At 40.6% G+C, this 17,517-nt stretch overlaps 1 protein-coding gene across 4 annotated transcripts in view; it reads right to left on the minus strand.

Moving 5' to 3' along the window:
• Positions 1 to 17,517, minus strand: part of NT5C2 (5'-nucleotidase, cytosolic II) — a 66,068-nt gene that overhangs the window by 34,423 nt on the left and 14,128 nt on the right. For 3 of the 4 annotated variants that reach the window (XM_062601878.1, XM_062601883.1, XM_062601879.1), the window contains exon 2: positions 6,908 to 7,028. In XM_062601878.1, the coding sequence (XP_062457862.1) occupies positions 6,908 to 7,028 (121 nt within the window). Of the gene's footprint in view, positions 1 to 2,980; positions 3,136 to 6,907; positions 7,029 to 17,517 lie in introns of those variants that run through there. The other variant, XM_062601880.1, reaches the window with a different exon arrangement.

Raw genomic sequence — 17,517 nt, forward strand, 5'->3', positions numbered from 1 at the left:
GAAGTGTGGGTGAAGCAGTTGGTGCTTGTGGGGAAGCTGGCTGAGGGTCCATATCCAGGCCCACGGGCTCCCTGAGTCAGCACAGGGCTCAGCTGAGAGTGGAGAGACAGCAGCCTGGACTTGGGGTGGCTTAGCAGACCCACATCTTTAGAAAAATGGACTTGAACTGTTTAAGAAAAACCATGAAGCACGTTTCCTCTCTAATGAGCTCTTACTCAAAGATTAAACCCTGCAATTTGGCCTAGCAGAAGGCTCTCGATGACAGTATTTATTTTCTTTTAGAGCTGGATAAGAGAAAAATGTGTTGTATTGCAAGGAAGAAGGAACTGCTGAGCATGCAGAAAGAGTCACAGAGCCCTGATATCCTCAACACTTCAATTCACAGTCCTTTATATTTTTACAAGAGAACTGATCTCAGTTTTGTTACTGTTCTTGTCAATCAATTCCAAGGCAGGAACCTAAATCCCAACTCTTCTCAAGTAACACAGGGGAGAAGTGAATGCAGACAGAGAGAGAAATGTTTTTATTTTATTTGTACAAAATATCAGAAGTATTCTGTGCCCTGAATTAAATTTGCATGTATAATATTCTTGTAATATGACCAACAAAATAAAACAAAATGCACAGAATGATATGACTAAGGAGGAACTTGGCACGTGGCTCACAGTTCCTCATAGGGTGAAAATGAACAATGTGAGGCAAGGTTTCTGGAACAGTGCACTTTAATAATGATTTTCCAAATGTGTCTGGAAATGCCTTCAGCAAGAATCATACTTTGTCAGGAGGGTATATTTTACTAGAAATTAAATAAATACACATAAACTTGCAACAGCGCTGAGTGAACCAGCAAATGCAGTGGGAACTACTAAGCATGACCTACATGTGTGTTTAAAGAAGACTGTGGTGGACAGTTGGGCTTGAGCCAGCCACAAAACAGGAACTAATTAGCCAGAAGGCTCAGATTCCTGCTTCCTCAAAGTTCACACACTTTGGTTAATCTTCACTTTGTGGACAACTTCCATGTTTAATAAGCTAGAAGAGTTAAAAAGAAATACGACGTACTAAGTGGAGCCTCCCATTTCCAAGTTCCCCACAGGCATTTAAAAAAGGCTAATAATGAAATAAAAATCCCACTAATATTATGATAACTGAATGTTCTCAGTATTACTAGCTAGTCCACAGATGTTGTGTTGTTGGGGGAGATGTCTCACTACATGACATTATAGTTCCAGTTACAGGTAACTTCTACCAACAGCAGTGAACTCAGCTGAATCCCTCACTGACCTTACTTATCTGGCACAAATCCTGTGAGCAACCTTAAGAAGATACTAACGTATATCAGGATGTCTTGTCTTTGGGCGCTAGATACTCTCGTACCTGTCTGAGGGGATAAGGAATAAGACTACTTTAGACTATTAAACTCAATGTAATCATTCTTTTGATAAGCCTTGTCTCTTTAGTCAGGCAATGACCATTCCATATATTATTATTTATCGTAACATTTTAGGGTCTTTTTTTTACAATATTAAGGTTTTTGGAGTTCCATTTTATTCCTTCTTCAACCAAAGAGGAATATTCTAATAGGTCAGTATGTTTGCAGTCATATTTAGAGCTACTGTTTGGGATCAGGATGATTTTAAGCAGATGAAACAGTATCAGATAGGGGACACAGAAGAAGGGCATCAAAATAACCTGGCCACTTCTAGTAACATTTCCAAATAGTGCCCTACAGTTTCACAAGACTAACCGTCCTTGCAAAACTGTAGTGACATAAAACTGGAAAATCAGGTTAGAACTGGAACTTTAAAGTCTGATGAGGCTGTATCCAGAAACATGACTATGAGCACTTCCCTCTGATATTCAGCAGGAATCAGATGGAAGGAGATAGCTTTGGCCATTTCTGTTTCCATTGTTTGGGTTTTCTTCCCAGGCAACAGCAAAGTGCCAAGAAGCTCACTATGGATTCCATCCCAAAATAACACCCGTCTGCCCTGTGAAACTATTAAGGCTAGGGATCATGGGACATTTTCCATGTAATTTCTTTATTATTAATTTGGCAAGCGTTCTGCTTTCTCGTAAGCTCGCCCATTCTGCCGCCTTAGCACTCCCTCTCCCTCCTCTCTCCCATGTCTGAAGCACTAAAGCAGAATAAATAGACAGCCACACACTGCTCTCCGCTACATGCATGTCACCACGAGTCCAAGGAGGCTGCATCAAGACATATGAGAACAGACTATAGCCAGCAGTGCCTACAGAGGTACCTCATGTACAGTTACATGAAAATACCACACATCTCTGACGAAAAGAGCATTTTCAGACTGGTAAAGATTTTTTTCTCATTTGCCACTTCAGTGAACTGAATTTTAAAGAGACTTTATGTACACCTACCCAAATGGATAAGCAGTTTCAAACCTCTTAGCCTAGTATATAACATTCCCACCTCTAGCAATTGCTGATGATCCAGTACCAAACTAAAACTAAATTAGCAGTGAATAGCCCAGTTTCAAAATTTGAACAAACTAAAAAACATCTTTAACCCTCAAAATCAAGACAACCAATTGTTAATCCTTTTGCTTTGTCATTATTAAAGTATATAACCTTTTTTTTTTACTCAGGATCTCAGTGTATATTAACAGTTAGTTTACATCGTTTAACTCAGATTACCACCATAAAATGCTTTGAAAGGAAACTGAAGCACAAAACTATGAACCAATTTATTCAATACTTTATGACCAGTCAGCAGGAGAATTAGGATTAGGAATAACAATGCCACATCCCCTGCGCTAGCCAGTAAACAAGAGAGCAAGAAAAGAAAACTAAAACAACAACAGAAATCCCATGTTCAGGATGAGAAGTCTCAAATTACTCTGATGCAAAATGGTAAAAGCATCCCAAAGTCCTCATGTTTAACAAAAAGGCCATTTCAGCTTTACTGCCCTGTTTAACCAAAACCAGAATAAATAAATATAAATGCAAATACCTGTTTCCTGCATCTTGGTAACTGTCAGTAACAAGAGTGGATGGAACACCAACTTTTTCCATTATTTGCTTTAACTAGATGTGGTTGCTATTTAAACCCTAAAGAGCTATGTGAGATAATCCAGAGAGTGCCTAGAAGTGTTCACTCCAAGTTAAAAAATAGACACTAGGGCAATTTGGTGGCTCAGAGTCAACCTAGTTCTTGCCTAATTACAATCACGTTAAATGACAGTACTCCTCCAGAACAAATGATCTAGTGATTATCCTCTACCCGGAAAAGTCAACAAGCAGTGCATGAGGGAGGTGGCCTCACAACCACACACATTAAAGAAATGCCACCTAACAACTACACATCCATTTTATTTCCGAATTCAAATGTATGTTGCCAATAGCACAGTATTGCAGTATCCTCTTACCAGTGACCTCTGCTAGAGAATGAATAACATCTAGCTTGTATATTAATTCATCTCTAGACCTCACCTCCAACAGGCGCCAGCAATGTTGTATAACAAGGTTCATGGCTGATAGTAACACTATCTAACTGAAAGTCTTAGTTAAAGTCATCAGAAATACCCTGAAGATAAATCCCCACCACTTCTCCTCCCCTACAGACTTTTCTGGTTCTCAATGTTGCTTTTCTAGCCTCTGTGCAGCACAGTATACATGTTCACATTCACAAGTTTTGCTTACTTCATCAGTAACCTCAATTTCTTACTTCATCAGTAACCTCAATTTCTTAAGCAGCTATACAAACTGATCCAAACACCAAGCAAAACTTCTGGGGAGGAAAACAGCTATGAGAGGAAAACAGCTATAAATATTTGATTTTGAACATTCTTGCCTATGGCATTCAGACACAATTACGATATAGTCATCGTACTCTGAGTCAGTATGCATTACACCAGTTAAACCAGTCTCAGCTGGGATTTCTGCCAACAACGTGATATGTTGAACATCCATCCATCAAGTATGATACAATAAGAAGCGCTACACCTGAAAAAACACATTCCTAGTACAAACAACCACAGTAAAATATGACTATTAGAGTGGCATCTTCAGAGTTTATTTTTTTAATAAAGTTTTTTTGAATGTTTCACACCCACAACAACATTATTTTTGGTTTTTAAGGTAAATATTTTGCTTATATTGGAAACTGTTCGCTTTATTTTATGCTGTTTCAGAATTTAAAACTCAAGCATATCAAATCTGGCACAGTTTATGAGAACTGGAAAGTTAAAACCATTGGTATAGGTATCTCCGCCAATACTTAGGTAAGCATGAAGTAAACAAACAATGAAACAAGCTTTTAAAACTCCACACTTCAGAAAACCACACATTACTAGCAACATTTAGAAAATCCTAATGAATGACTTTGAGCCCAATTGGGCTTCCAACATTGCTATCAAAAGCCAGCTCCATTTTACATTTATGCTCATCTGCAAATGCTGCCAAGCTCCTTCAACCTTCCAGGACTGGGTCCATAAAATCACTGGGACCACCTTTAAGGTAAAAACATAAACTCAAAAAGTAACAGTTTTAAATTCAGTGTTCTTTTTCATTCTTCTTCTAAGTCACTTTAGATTCATGTTTTCAAGGGTTTTCCCTTTAGCTCCTAGAGTAAGAATAAAAAGAGACAGAAAAAAGGAGAGAGACTGAAAGATAAAGAAAGAGGAAGAGAAATAAAAAGGAAGAGAAAGAAAAGAATCTTCACAGTGAATGCCTTGTCTTTCATATTTTTTTTCATAAAATTGCCAGTGCTTTAGCATAATCCAAGAGTCAGAGCATACTTGGACCTCACTGAAACAAACTTATATCCCAGAACCGATGGCTGTTTCCACATCTAAACAATCATAAAAATACTAAAAAATACATACTATAGAACAACAAGGAGGAAACACCTCAGTCCTTCTTTATCCTTAAAAGTCCTTCCTTGAATCTGCACTTACCTTTCAAGTAACATCACATCTGTTAACACTGAGATCACAAAAAATACCAGAAATAGAAATCTGACAACACTGCCACTGGAATGAGGTTGTTTCAGATTCTTACAATACTAGATTATCAAAATAACTCCCATGAAACCGGTACACCAAAGCCATTAATAGCAGAGATTTATACTACAGTCTTGGCACTGGGTTCTCTTATTCTCTCCCATTCCTCCCTCTCTTTTTAAAAGAGGATAGTAGTTTAAAAAAAGCACATGTCTCCCTTTAATGTATATCCAGTGTTGTGCTTTCCATGAAAATCTGAAGTGCTAGCAACATTTCTGCCCAGTATGCTTTGAGTAAGACATTTCTAGATTCTAAAAAAGGGCACTTAAACTGTACCACAGATTAATTTTGGACTACCTATCCCAGTTCCTACTGGGAAACACTCCTTTATATGAGTGAACTCTCATATTCCATAGGGAAATTCTGAAAGTAAAGATTTCTTACAAGAGTAAGGTAAATATGATGAGAACTTGAATGTGTGTGCTCTTAAGGATAAGTACTGCTTCCTTTGGATCTTGTACAACACTTAGCAAACTGTCAGCACCTAACCATAACAAATGTTGAGGAAATACTTCAGGTTTCCAACAGTCTACATCAGGAGTAACACAACTAAAATCATCTGTAAAATTGTGACACAAATGTAAACCTGTCAACGACGTGAAGACTTTGCCAGGGAATGGTAAAAAATCCCTTGCTTTTCACATGACATATATAGTTACATTCATTAGACATTTCTATGTCTGACAAAACACTTGACACAGAGAGACTCAAATAATGCTGTCACATAAGACATGTGTCCAAACATATTCACTGGAAATTGAAAAGCTTCAGAAATTCATCACAGGATCCATTACCTATCCTCAGATATTGCACCCTGCACAGCCTGGCCTATCAGATGATGCTAATGCAGTTTTCTCATATTATATTTCATTTGGAGAATCACGAGATACCTAACATTTTCAAATACTTCCTCATAAATACCACCATATATGAATCAGAAATGCAACGTGGCATTTAAGCATGAGGTTGGGAAGCTTGACTTCTTTTTCTGTTTCTATATCAGACATATGTCTCCCCAACTCCCGCAGAATATACTCTGATAATCACACTGCATGACTTCCCAAATTAAACAAGCTAAACTTTGAAAATACACCTACCACAATCAGAATACTGACAATTACTCAATGCTGTTGTTTTTAGCCCCGTAACAGTCCAGATATATAATAAGGATACCGACTGTATCCATCTTTTATGCTCTGTACCTGGAATCTTGGGAGGTGTGGGCTAAATTCTTGGCTCAACCAAACCTCCAATGGGATCTTGTGAAAACAATTTAGTGTCTATACTTTGATTCCCAAATATAAGAGTGACATTTCTTTTATTCTGTACTCTGCCTTGTTTGTTTAGACTATAATTGTTTTACAGCAAAGATGGTTTTAAGCACATCTACCATAGAAAGGAGGCTGAGATCCTGCCTAGTGATTCCACATGCACCTGTGGTGCACACAATTTAGCATACTACATATAATTCTCAAACACTTAATTTCTGATCTCATTTTATTTCCTCTTTATTCATATTTGTGCATTCCAGTGCCTAAGGCTATGCTCTCCCAGTGTGCACTCCAATAATTACTGTAACACTTCCAATGCTGAGTATTTCTTGACTTGAAAGCTTCTATCCCAAAATCTAACTTGGATTAAAGAAAGCATACCCTCACTTGCTCTAGTACATGTATCTCAACTCCACTGTTTGTAAGTTCCTTCAGGCCAATACCGTGCTATATTCCAAGTTCCCTTCTACTAACCCTTCTACAAGGAAGGTAAGAATGTACCTTTCTGTTTTACCAACAAGCAAAACCCAAGAAATGTGTTTTTTATGCTTAGGTTGTTTCCCTCTGTCTCAGCACTTCAGTTTTGGGGTTACATGAACGACTCACCGGTGATAGGCTTCCCGTCGGTACTTTTTCAGGGCATGCCCATCCATGTTTGCAGGGAGATCGGCTGCATTCTGGAGTCTGTCGCTCCATGAGGTTGTCATCTTCAAATGCTTATTTATTTCTGAAAGAGACAGAAAAGAAAAGCTTGGTTCATGGTTTGTTTCACCAGAAAGTCATCTGTTTCCTGCTATGAAGAGATGCAATGCCACTCAGGAAGTCTTGCAAAGCACCCGGTGGAATGATCTGAGTTTGCAGGTCAAGTAAGACACTTTTCTCCAAGAAGTTTGATGAGATAGGGTGTTAAAACAGAGAGCTGGGAAGGCTTTTGCACATGGTTGAAACTACAAAGACATTCCTATCCATTGTGGTGAAAATGCATTTAGAAACAGACTTTGTTTCATTTTTGACCCTAGAGTTACTCATATGCACTAGCTATAGGGGATGGAAAACCCACTCTTTGTACATGAGAAAAATGAGACAGGGCAAACCCCAAAAACCCCGGGGGGACTGACCTTCCCACTTTTACCACACAGCAAAAATAGAGCCTTGTCCCCGACCATTCGATGTCTAAGAAAGACAAAACTTCAAACTGATGCTAAATTAACAGAAACATTTGGAAAGAAAGTAGAAAGATGATCCTTTGTCCTCTGCAGGTCAGCCACATTCAAATAGAGCAAGAACACACTGCAAACCTGTAACACCAGCCATGCAATCACCAGAAGATTCATTTCACCAGCAGACCTTCATTCACAAACATCTGCACCCTTTTCACAAGTCCTGCTTGTCAAAACCAAACCACCAGACAGTCCTTCCCATCAGGAAGGCCCTGCAGTGAGGAAATAGGGGTACCTTTCCCAATTGTGTTTTTAACACACTGGGGCGATCCTCTTGCCCCCCATTTCCACCCAGATGCATATCCTGCTGTGTCCCTGGCACCAGGTGGGATGATGAAGCAGCCACACACTGAGTCCGTTCAGCTCACAAGTCCAAATCCTCCCCCATCAAAACTAACAGATGAAAAGCAAACAAAACCTGGGTAATTCTCCACCGGTCAGCAGGCTGAACCCAGCTCAACCTGCCACAATGGTTATCATTAGAGCCAGTGTGAAGAACAGGACGGGAGACGCATCCCACAGTTATACCAAATTAGGTATAACATGAAACCGTATTCTTGTGTAACCCACACAACTGCTGGACCACAGGGCCTGGCTTGTTTGCTCTTCCTTAAAAGAGACAAAACCACCCACAAGCTACAGGGGTAATGATACAGAAACCATTTCTAGACACCTTTAAAATATGACTGCCCTCGTTTTATGGAAGGGAAACCAGATGATTTCATCAAAGTAGAGAGTAGAGCGAGTGTCCAGACCAACATCAGAAGTCACAGAACTTTCAGCGGCCACGCATGTGCTCGCTCTCCTAGAGGAAATCTGTATATTTTTTTTAGTTTTAAATTTGATTAAAGAGCAATAGTTGCAATTATCACAGCATTTGTTAGTCTATTTACCTACTAGTTGCTGGTCATAAAAATCAAACAGAGGGCAAACAGCTTGCTTGTAAATCCTCCCTCCTCCAGCATTCTCTGCTTGTCTCCCAGTTACTATAACCAAGGTTTACAAACGCATCTTCTGCCATATCCTAAAGGTCACCAAATTTAGGCCCTGGCAGGCAGCCCAAGGGACTGCATGCCAGAGCTGAGAGCTCTCCCCCTCCAAATTCCCTGCAACACACCCAGGAGAGGAGGTCAACACAGCGCGAGGGCGACAGGCCATTACAGCCAGCCGCAACTTCCACAACAGGGCATGCAGGGAGAAGCAGCTTCTAAAATAGTCCAGGCCACCACCATCAAGGGCTTATAAGTAATTACCAACTATTTAAGCCATGGTCAAAGGCAGATGGAAGGCAGCACAGGGCACAGAACTAAACAGCCCCCAGGCATCAACCTGTTTCACTTCAAACACACAGCACTGCCTACAGAAATGCTCCTTACGGCAGCAAGGGCTGCAGCAGTCCTTGGGAGAGGAGCAGTGGCTGTGCTGAAGTGACAAATTCCAGGTCAGCAGCAAAGAGGTATGTAGCACAGTGAGGGATCTGGTATGACCTCAAGACTGACAATCACACGAAGGGCTTGTGTCCCCAGAGGCTGGAAAAGCATCTACCCCTTGGATATCTCAAGATGGTCCAGATCATCACCACCTTGGTCTCACCTGGAGTTATTTTAAAGCTACCGACCTAGAGCTACAGATTCAGATCCAAAAGACATATACATTTAAGGCCTCTAAAAGACATGTTAAATAGTTCTGAAAAAAATATTGCATGGCTGGTCTTATGATGCTTAAGACAGCTCTGGGCCTTCCAGGTCTTCCAGCTGAAACAAGTCCAAATCCAAGCTTCCTGCCATTTAGGAGGCCTACACTATTCTGCTTACCCAGCCAGACACATAGCAAGACTGAAAGATTTACACCCGCAGCCAAAGCCAGACTCCATTCTGCCAGCCTCTTCTTCCCACTTCTGCTTCCCATCACCATCACAGCACATCAGAGATGCTGACACAGGTACTAGGATAAGACTGCTCCCAGCAGCCATCCATGCCAGACATCTGATAGTTCACCAGTAGTATCCTACAAAATACCCCAAGATCCAGATGGCAGAAGAATTTTAGCAGGCTACCTTTTACAGCATCCTTTCTGAAATGAGGAAGTGGTGCAGCTGCTGGAGCTCCTATATGGTGAAACCCTCCCCTACAGTAGCAGAAACCAGACAGCATCATTTCATATGTGCTGGGATTCAAGAAGCTGAGATGTGAAGAAAACAGAAAAATCTGAGTTTCCATAATAAGCAAAAAAGGCCTGAATTATTTTAACAATCCAGCAGTATTTTGCTGTAGCTGTGATCACAGAGTTCATAGGCAGGACAAGGTTTGTAGACAGAGGCAGTATCTTTTATTAGACCAACTGGTATGGCTGGAAAAAAATAGACAAGACCTTGGACACACAAGCATGTCTAAGTTTTCAAACTCTATATGTTGCTCTAATAAAAGATATTACTTCTGCCCTGATTTATTTATTAAAATCTTTCTTTTAGTGTTCACACAGCATAAACCAAAAAAATCTTATGCTGAAGTTTTCTATTACACAAACTCAAAGGCTTAGCCTTACAGCTTAGCAGGCTCCACTGGCACTGTGACAATAGCTTACTGCTCTGAAATAAAACAGTAACAACTGACAAAAGATACTGTGATGGATGTTTTCCACCCAAAAGTCTTACTCACACAAAACATCCCACAGACTTCAATGAAATTGTTCTGATGCTTCAAAGGTGTGAAGATGAGTCTACCTGTGTGGGTAAGAGACCTGGGACCTGATCCCTGAATATAAATGCCTTCTTCTAAGTAGAGAGAGCAAAATAAGAAGGGCTGAATAACTCCATACACTTGTAAGCCACTGGGATAAACATCTAAGAGAGCGGGCAGCCAGCCAGGCAAGATTCTCAACTCTGAGAAAGTGAAATCCAATGCATCTTTCTTTAGTTACAAATCTATTTTTGAAATCGATAATCTGTAAATAGCTTCACATAAAAATAGAAACCTTTACATAGATAAAACATGCCAGAACACCTCTCCATAATTTACTGCAAACATGCTCCTTGCTACTGCAGTCTTAATTAAGCATCTGATAGCATTTATGGTACAGGGTTCATTTTGACAAAGTATTTAAAATCTCAGTTTCAAAGCTTTGATACAGAGCTACTATGAAACACATATGCTTTGGTCCAAAAGAACATGAGATAACTAGCACATATTTTGACATAAGACCATTTGCTTCTTTTGTCAGATTTTGGCTGATTTCAAGTATTATCCATAGTGTACTTTTTCCAGGTACTCATACATAACACAATAACATGTCCAGAAGCATTCCCTTTCAAGTTTTAGTATTATTTTCCTTATCTTTTTTGTCCAACAATTAGCTAGAAATGTTGCACTTGATGTGTTCAGCTTAAATGCACCGACTGCATTATTTCTAATACTTTGATGACGGAATGCCAAATCAGAGGCAAACACACTAAAATGTAGAGAGAGATGAGCAAAACAGCAGTGACAATCCCACTTTTTTCCAGGATACTCTCCAAGAGCTTATATAGCAGAAAACAAAAGCATCACTACCCAATCCCAAGGTTGTAGCGTACTCACGCTGATTTGCCATGCACTACATCTGCCTCTTCTCACACATTCTGCTTCAATAATCATTAATAACATGTCAGTACAACCCACACATGTACATGCACAGTGGAAAGTGAATAGAGAGAAGAATCATCACACCTAACATTAGCTACTTAAAAAGCTTTGCGTCTAGTCAGAGGCTGTGGGTGTACAGACAAATCTTGCGCTGCCTTTGCCAAGCCTACAGTGGTTCCTGGCTCCCCACTGCAATGCTGCTCCATCTCAAGGAGCTTTGTGGGTCCTCATCAAGGGAGCAGTGAACCATGCTCCTGAAAACTCAGAACTACAGGTCCCAGATGTACAGAAAAGTCAGGATGATCACAGAATTCAGGAGTACCATCAAAACATGCTGTAAAACAGCACAAACTGCTCCTTGACCTCCTACCAGTACAATGTGAAAAAAGACAAGAAGTCTTGTGATAAATGAGCTTGCTGAAGTTGGTGGAGGTCCCACTTTTGGAGGGCTAAGGATAATTAAAAGGAGATTTTCTAAAAAGAAATCTTCTCAAGAGAGGTGAGGCAGCACTGAACAGAGATGAAGAATAATGCAGAAGGGGCAGAATTCTTCAAGAAATGGCTCTACTTTGCTTTTTTTTTTTTTTTTTAAAAAAGACGAGAGTCTGTTAATCCCTTGATGATAACAAAGTGTATCCCATTCAATTTGCTACCAATGAGAATTTTAAACAATACAGAAATGAACACGTTTAAGGATCCAGTCTGATTAAGTCTCCCCAGGAACCCTAAAACAATTAGCTGCATGTATTTTAGGCTACATCAGCTTTTCCTGATGGCAAACCTAGAAAATGTACTGCAGAGGACAACACTGGATTCAGTTAATGAAGAATTAGAAGACAAAGTCTTGGTCAAGGCATTAGTTACAATGGGTATCTAGATCATGCCTACAAATTCTTTAAGACTGGGAACTACTTGTACTTAAGCATGACAAAAGCCCTGAAGCAGTGGCATTCTGACTCGCTCCAAGCCACAGGGATTGCATGGATGCCAAATGACACTCCGATTTTACTCTGGATCGCAGCTTCACGCACTAGCTCTGTTAGTTCGCATAGTTCCTTCCCAGTTCACATAGTTCCTTCCCTCTCGCGGACAACCCTGGGATGACAATTCAAACCACTCTGCGTTTTACTGCCGATGCTTCTGCTTAATAGCCAATGCTAAACTGTTTCCAAAAGGTGTTTTCAATTACTGATGCTTTTGGAAAATTAACATGTCCATGACTTGAGATGCCTGGCAACACTGGAAAGCCACAGTTTCCAAAGATAAGTAGTGAAGCTTGTAAATTGCCCAAACCAAGAAATTGAGTTCTTTTATTTCTCCTTGTGCCTAAAGTTCTTTACTTGAAGAACCTCCAATTCTGTGTGGCTGCCTCTCTGACAGCAAGGCATCAGGCTCATGATGGGAGGAAGGATAAAATATACTCTTCCTATTAGAATATTTAATTACTTCCTGTCCCGAGTTTAGCAGTAGCTAAAGTAGACACTTCAAAGCTCATGATAATGAATACCTGAGGTTGGCTTTAAGCAGCATAATTCTGGATGCCCATTACAGGGAATTAAGGAGGTAGAGATCTGCTGTTAAGAACCTGTTAAGGTAAACCACAGGCACAAGTATTGAGCTTACAGTAGTAAGCCTGTATACCTGCAGCTAAACCAAGAACCATTGATTACAATGGATTGATAACACTCTCCTTGCCCCACTGATGGTACTAACTCTCCCACTACCAAGCTTGCAACACCGCCTTTGAGCCCTCCTGCAGGAAGGGTGTAGCTGCTTCTCTTGGGCACCACCACGGTGCTGACAACAGTGAAGCTGCTTTTTCCAAGAGCATGCTTTTAGTGAAATTCGTAAAGCATTCCCAGCCATACTTCATTGATTCTGGTCTGACTGATAGATGATGGTAACTCACAGGTTATTTCTTGATGGGTAAGGTATAACAAGGGAAAATGCTACTCATGTGGCTTATTACAGGACTTTATTTAATTTCAGGCTTAATTTTACCTCTGTCATTAAGCCAGATGCAAAAGTAATGGCTACATATTAAATATATATTTTACATGGATTTTTTTATCAGACTATTTCTACTGACAACCATATCCACAGAGCGGCTGCACAGTGCCTAGAGCTTCAGTAATAATCCAGGACCCATTACACGCACTAAAAAACACAGATAAATGTGGAATTTCTTCAGGTGACCATCCATTTCTATCCAAGGAGTTCTATTCATTCAGGAACTCCAAGGAGCACTAGTTATTTAAAATATTTTAAGCATTATTTAATTATCATCAATTTCACGGATGGTTAGAAAGGAATCTGGAAAACTATGAGATCCACAGTGCAACTCTGTCAGAAGCAAACCTCAAATTTGACCCTGAGTATCATGAGACCATCCACTCTCCTCATCTATCTGTAACCCAGCTTACGGCCTTGAAATGGGAACCACAAATTCTCCAGTGAGCTAATTAGCATATTTTCCAGCTTGCATATAGCTGATGCTTCTCTATTTCCTGCAGAATTAACATTTTACTTGTTTCCAACATACTGCTTCTTACACAAACAGCTTATTAGAGGTGTTCTCCACTTCTCCGAGTCTAATGTGCCCTGTATCATCCTGCTGCTAGGAAAAAAGAAGGACCATACTTAAGGAATGTGAGCCTTTATCCAGAAGAGCAAGAATGATGCTACAGAGAAGAATGAGCGAACATGAGCTCTCAAAGAAATGCTGTGACTGCAGGTCAAATATAATCCTACAAATATAATGTACAAGACTACCAAGCAGGACTCCATGTGCTTATCTGTCACTGCTGCAAATGCTGCTGGAAAACTGTCTTCAGCCAGCTGTCGCCATTCAAGAACAATACTGATTATATCAAGGAAAGAATAAAGCTGTGAGAGAGAGTAAAGCTGGAGGGGAAGATTGCCAGTTTATAGAGAGGGGCTCTGCAGGTGATTTGAAAGTAGTCTAGAAGCATTTATGCATATGAGAACAGTGTGACTGTGGAAGGCTCTCAGTATAGCAATGACAGAAGAAGAGCCCATGCCTGGAAATTAAATAAATCCACACAAAAGAAATACTAATAGAGGGCAGTTAATTATGAAACAACAAATTTCTGAAATAGTTTTTCCAGCATCAAAGGGCTCTAACTGCAGGGGGCAAGGGATGACGTTTAAATCAGTCTTTTTTCAGAGTCAAGAATTAATGCAGAAAAGTCAGTTTGAGCTACACAGCAGGTGAGTGAAACTGAGTATCATGCCTCAGGTGACTCTTCCTCACCTTGTAAGTCAACGTATCAGTGAATAAGAGGCTGAGGCACAAGCAATAACTGGGAAGAAAACTCCAGAGGTCTCACCTGTAGAGAAGGTGAATGGACAAACACCAGCATGAACTGTGCAACCTAAAAACCCTGGGAAACTCGCTTCCTTGGGAAAAGGTCTTCAGCAGCCTGCAGCAATCTCTGCTGCTGAGGCGGCTCCTAAACCGCTGCCTGACTGAGCGCCTGCCAATAGCAAGCATGGACCTGGCTAAGATGTTCTCACTGCTTTTTGGTTCCAGCTGTTAAATTCCAGTAAGAAACACATAAGATAATTCAAATGTTTCACTCACGCTGCTTTTCCTGTAAGCAATTCCTCTGGTTGCACAGCATCCTGAAAGAATGAAAACTAGAGATGAATTTGATCCTTTTGCTGTAATACAGTCCTCCCTAAAGAAAAGAGTTCCCTTGCTCTTTAGCTGAAAACTGGCAGGCAGGCTTTGATGCAAATATCCACAAAGAGAACTCAGTGTTTGACTGATTATCTGCAAATACTAGTATCATTGCGACAAAGATGAAGCATGACAGCATGCTAGCCAAGCTGCGGGTTAACATAAATGGCATGAAAGACAGAAATGTCAGCATGGAAGTGAACACACTGAATTCTGCAAATCAGAAAGGAAATTCAAGATAAACTTTTCTATTCCAACTCTATTATTTTACATCAGAACAACCTGAAGCATCTTTAGCAACAAATGAACTTGCCAGCAAAAACAGACAAATATAACCCCTGGTACTCAGTATTCCCTTCTCAAAGGAAACTGCCAGTTTCTTCCACCCCCTTCAGGTTGTCACCCCTAAGTAATACTTGGTGTTCAAACCTGTGCAAGGCTCTATAACCAACACAACATAACTGAGCACTTCTCTGTGAGTTACAGTTCCCAAAGAGAGAACAAGATGAGACGTGCCATCCCCGAAGAGAGAACTGTAAAGCCACCCTTCCACATACCAATTGCAAACCAAGAGATGACTGCCACTCTACCCTGCTATTAAGGATTATACAACAGTAGCTCTTTTGGCAGCAGATCACGGTCTTACAAAACAATGACGCTTTTCATTAGATTCCACTGTGTTTCAGGAAGTCTTAACAGAATTAACGGGCCTTTCCAGAAGCGCGGAAGCAACTGACGAAGTATTTGAGATGCACAACTCCAATCAGTAGCACAGTCGTTCTGAAGGCATGCAACTGGGTCAGCTTGGATAACGCAAACAGGCAGAACTCCTCTTTATCTCTGAACACTGAAGGTGAGGAAGGACATATTTATTGGCTTTCCTTACTAACTGTGCTTACTGGTAAAAAAAAAACCTTGTCTCTGAAGATCACATCCTTGCTTCATTAGTATTTTATAGAAAAAGCAAAGATACCAAAAGCTTATTCTGGGGTTTTTTTCCTAATCTTTGAAAGTAAAAGGAAAAATAAGGATAACATTTTAGAGACACTTGAACTCTCTTCCATGCTGGCTGGGCCCTCTTTATATGCTTATGCACTACATAAACAGATGTGACAGTAGAATCAGCATCTGAACCATCTCCACAGACTGGAAACACGAGTTTACATGTCCCTCCAGCCTTCGCTCAGCCCATACATTGATAGCCAGCGGGCTAGTCAGAGTGACCCCAGGGACACAGCACTCACCAAGAGACATGCTGCTGAGGGAAGAAGCTGGCATGCTTGAACTGGGGAACATTGGCTCCTCCTTCATAAAAAAGTTGCTGAAAACAAACACTGAGACCAACAACTGAAGATGATCCAGTAATTCTGAGAGCTGCTCTGCCAAAACCGGTGAGAACTTTTCTCTGCTAAGAGTTTCCTTCTCCAGTGCCATTCCCTTCTCCCACCTTCAAAGAAAAAACTTACCAAACGCTCATATACTAGCATTGTTCCCTTTCCTTTTGAGATATTACCTACCAAAATAAGAGGTAAATTATTGACAAATAAACCCATCTTTCTAAAAGAAGACGGATGAGCTGAGGACTGTGGAACTAAGCCAGACACAGAAGAGAAAGCCGTAATAGCTAGCAAGGGCACGGACTTCATATGCAAAACTCAGCCAGTTTTCAACTTGCTGTTTGTCCACAAAATACAAACAACACAAAAGAACGATATCCTCAGCTGTAAAAGGCACCATGAAGATAAAGAGGTTCTTGATTCTCAATTATCCTAACACAAAGAAGTCCAGATGTATACTAGCCTACTACAGATTTCCCTAGCTTCCTACTTCTGATGTTAGTAAGTCACCATCTCTCTTCCAAGATGTCTTTCCTGAGACTACCCAGTCTTTCAAGCGAGGAAGGCAAGAGCCTTCTGCAACCAGGCTCAGCTCATCAAAATCACCCCAGGCTGGCTCTAACACTCCTGAAATGCTCACCAAGGCCAGAAGCACCACTCCCTCCTCTATGTTCCTCCTAGTTCAGTAACCACAGGCACCCCTCACTTGAGCCACACAGAAATCCTCCTTCTCCCCAAACCAGAGGTTGGACATGTACTTATCACTCAGCATGGAGACAGGAAAGTGTATACCCCAAACCTTTTCTGTGCTCTGTTCTTAGCCAACAGACCCACACAGCAGCTCCTTGCCAATGAGAAGCAAACTACACAGACCTACCAATGGAGCAAGCACAAAGATGAAAAAACAGGGAATATGAAGTCTGTAGGTGTTTTGAAGTGCTCTTACAGTGCAAAGCTCCCCTCCACATAAAAGAGCACAATTCATTCCCTTTCTGACCTGTTTTTGTAATCAGAGGCAAACATAGTAATTATAGTCTGCCTGATTACAAATGAAATTACAATTCTGTCCTTAGGGCACAATAGTGTTCCCACCTAGATGCTATCAGCCCCCAAACCTCATTTAATCTTGACAGATGTGTAGTACCGAGGCACCACTACAGGAAACTGTACAAGTAAATTAATTTTACAAATACTTTCTCTGCAGAATACCCATGTTCCTCCAAGACACTGCTAATTCATACAGCATTTCTTACGCAACCTATGTAACCTAATTCATCAGTAAAATAACTGAATCTATGATGACTCTGAGCTTTTGCTAAGTTTCTGGCTTCTCTTT

This window comes from Pezoporus occidentalis, unplaced genomic scaffold (assembly GCF_034315485.1).
Source record: "Pezoporus occidentalis ecotype Australia unplaced genomic scaffold, CSIRO_AGI_Poc_V1 ctg73, whole genome shotgun sequence".
Lineage (NCBI taxonomy): Eukaryota > Metazoa > Chordata > Aves > Psittaciformes > Psittacidae > Pezoporus > Pezoporus occidentalis.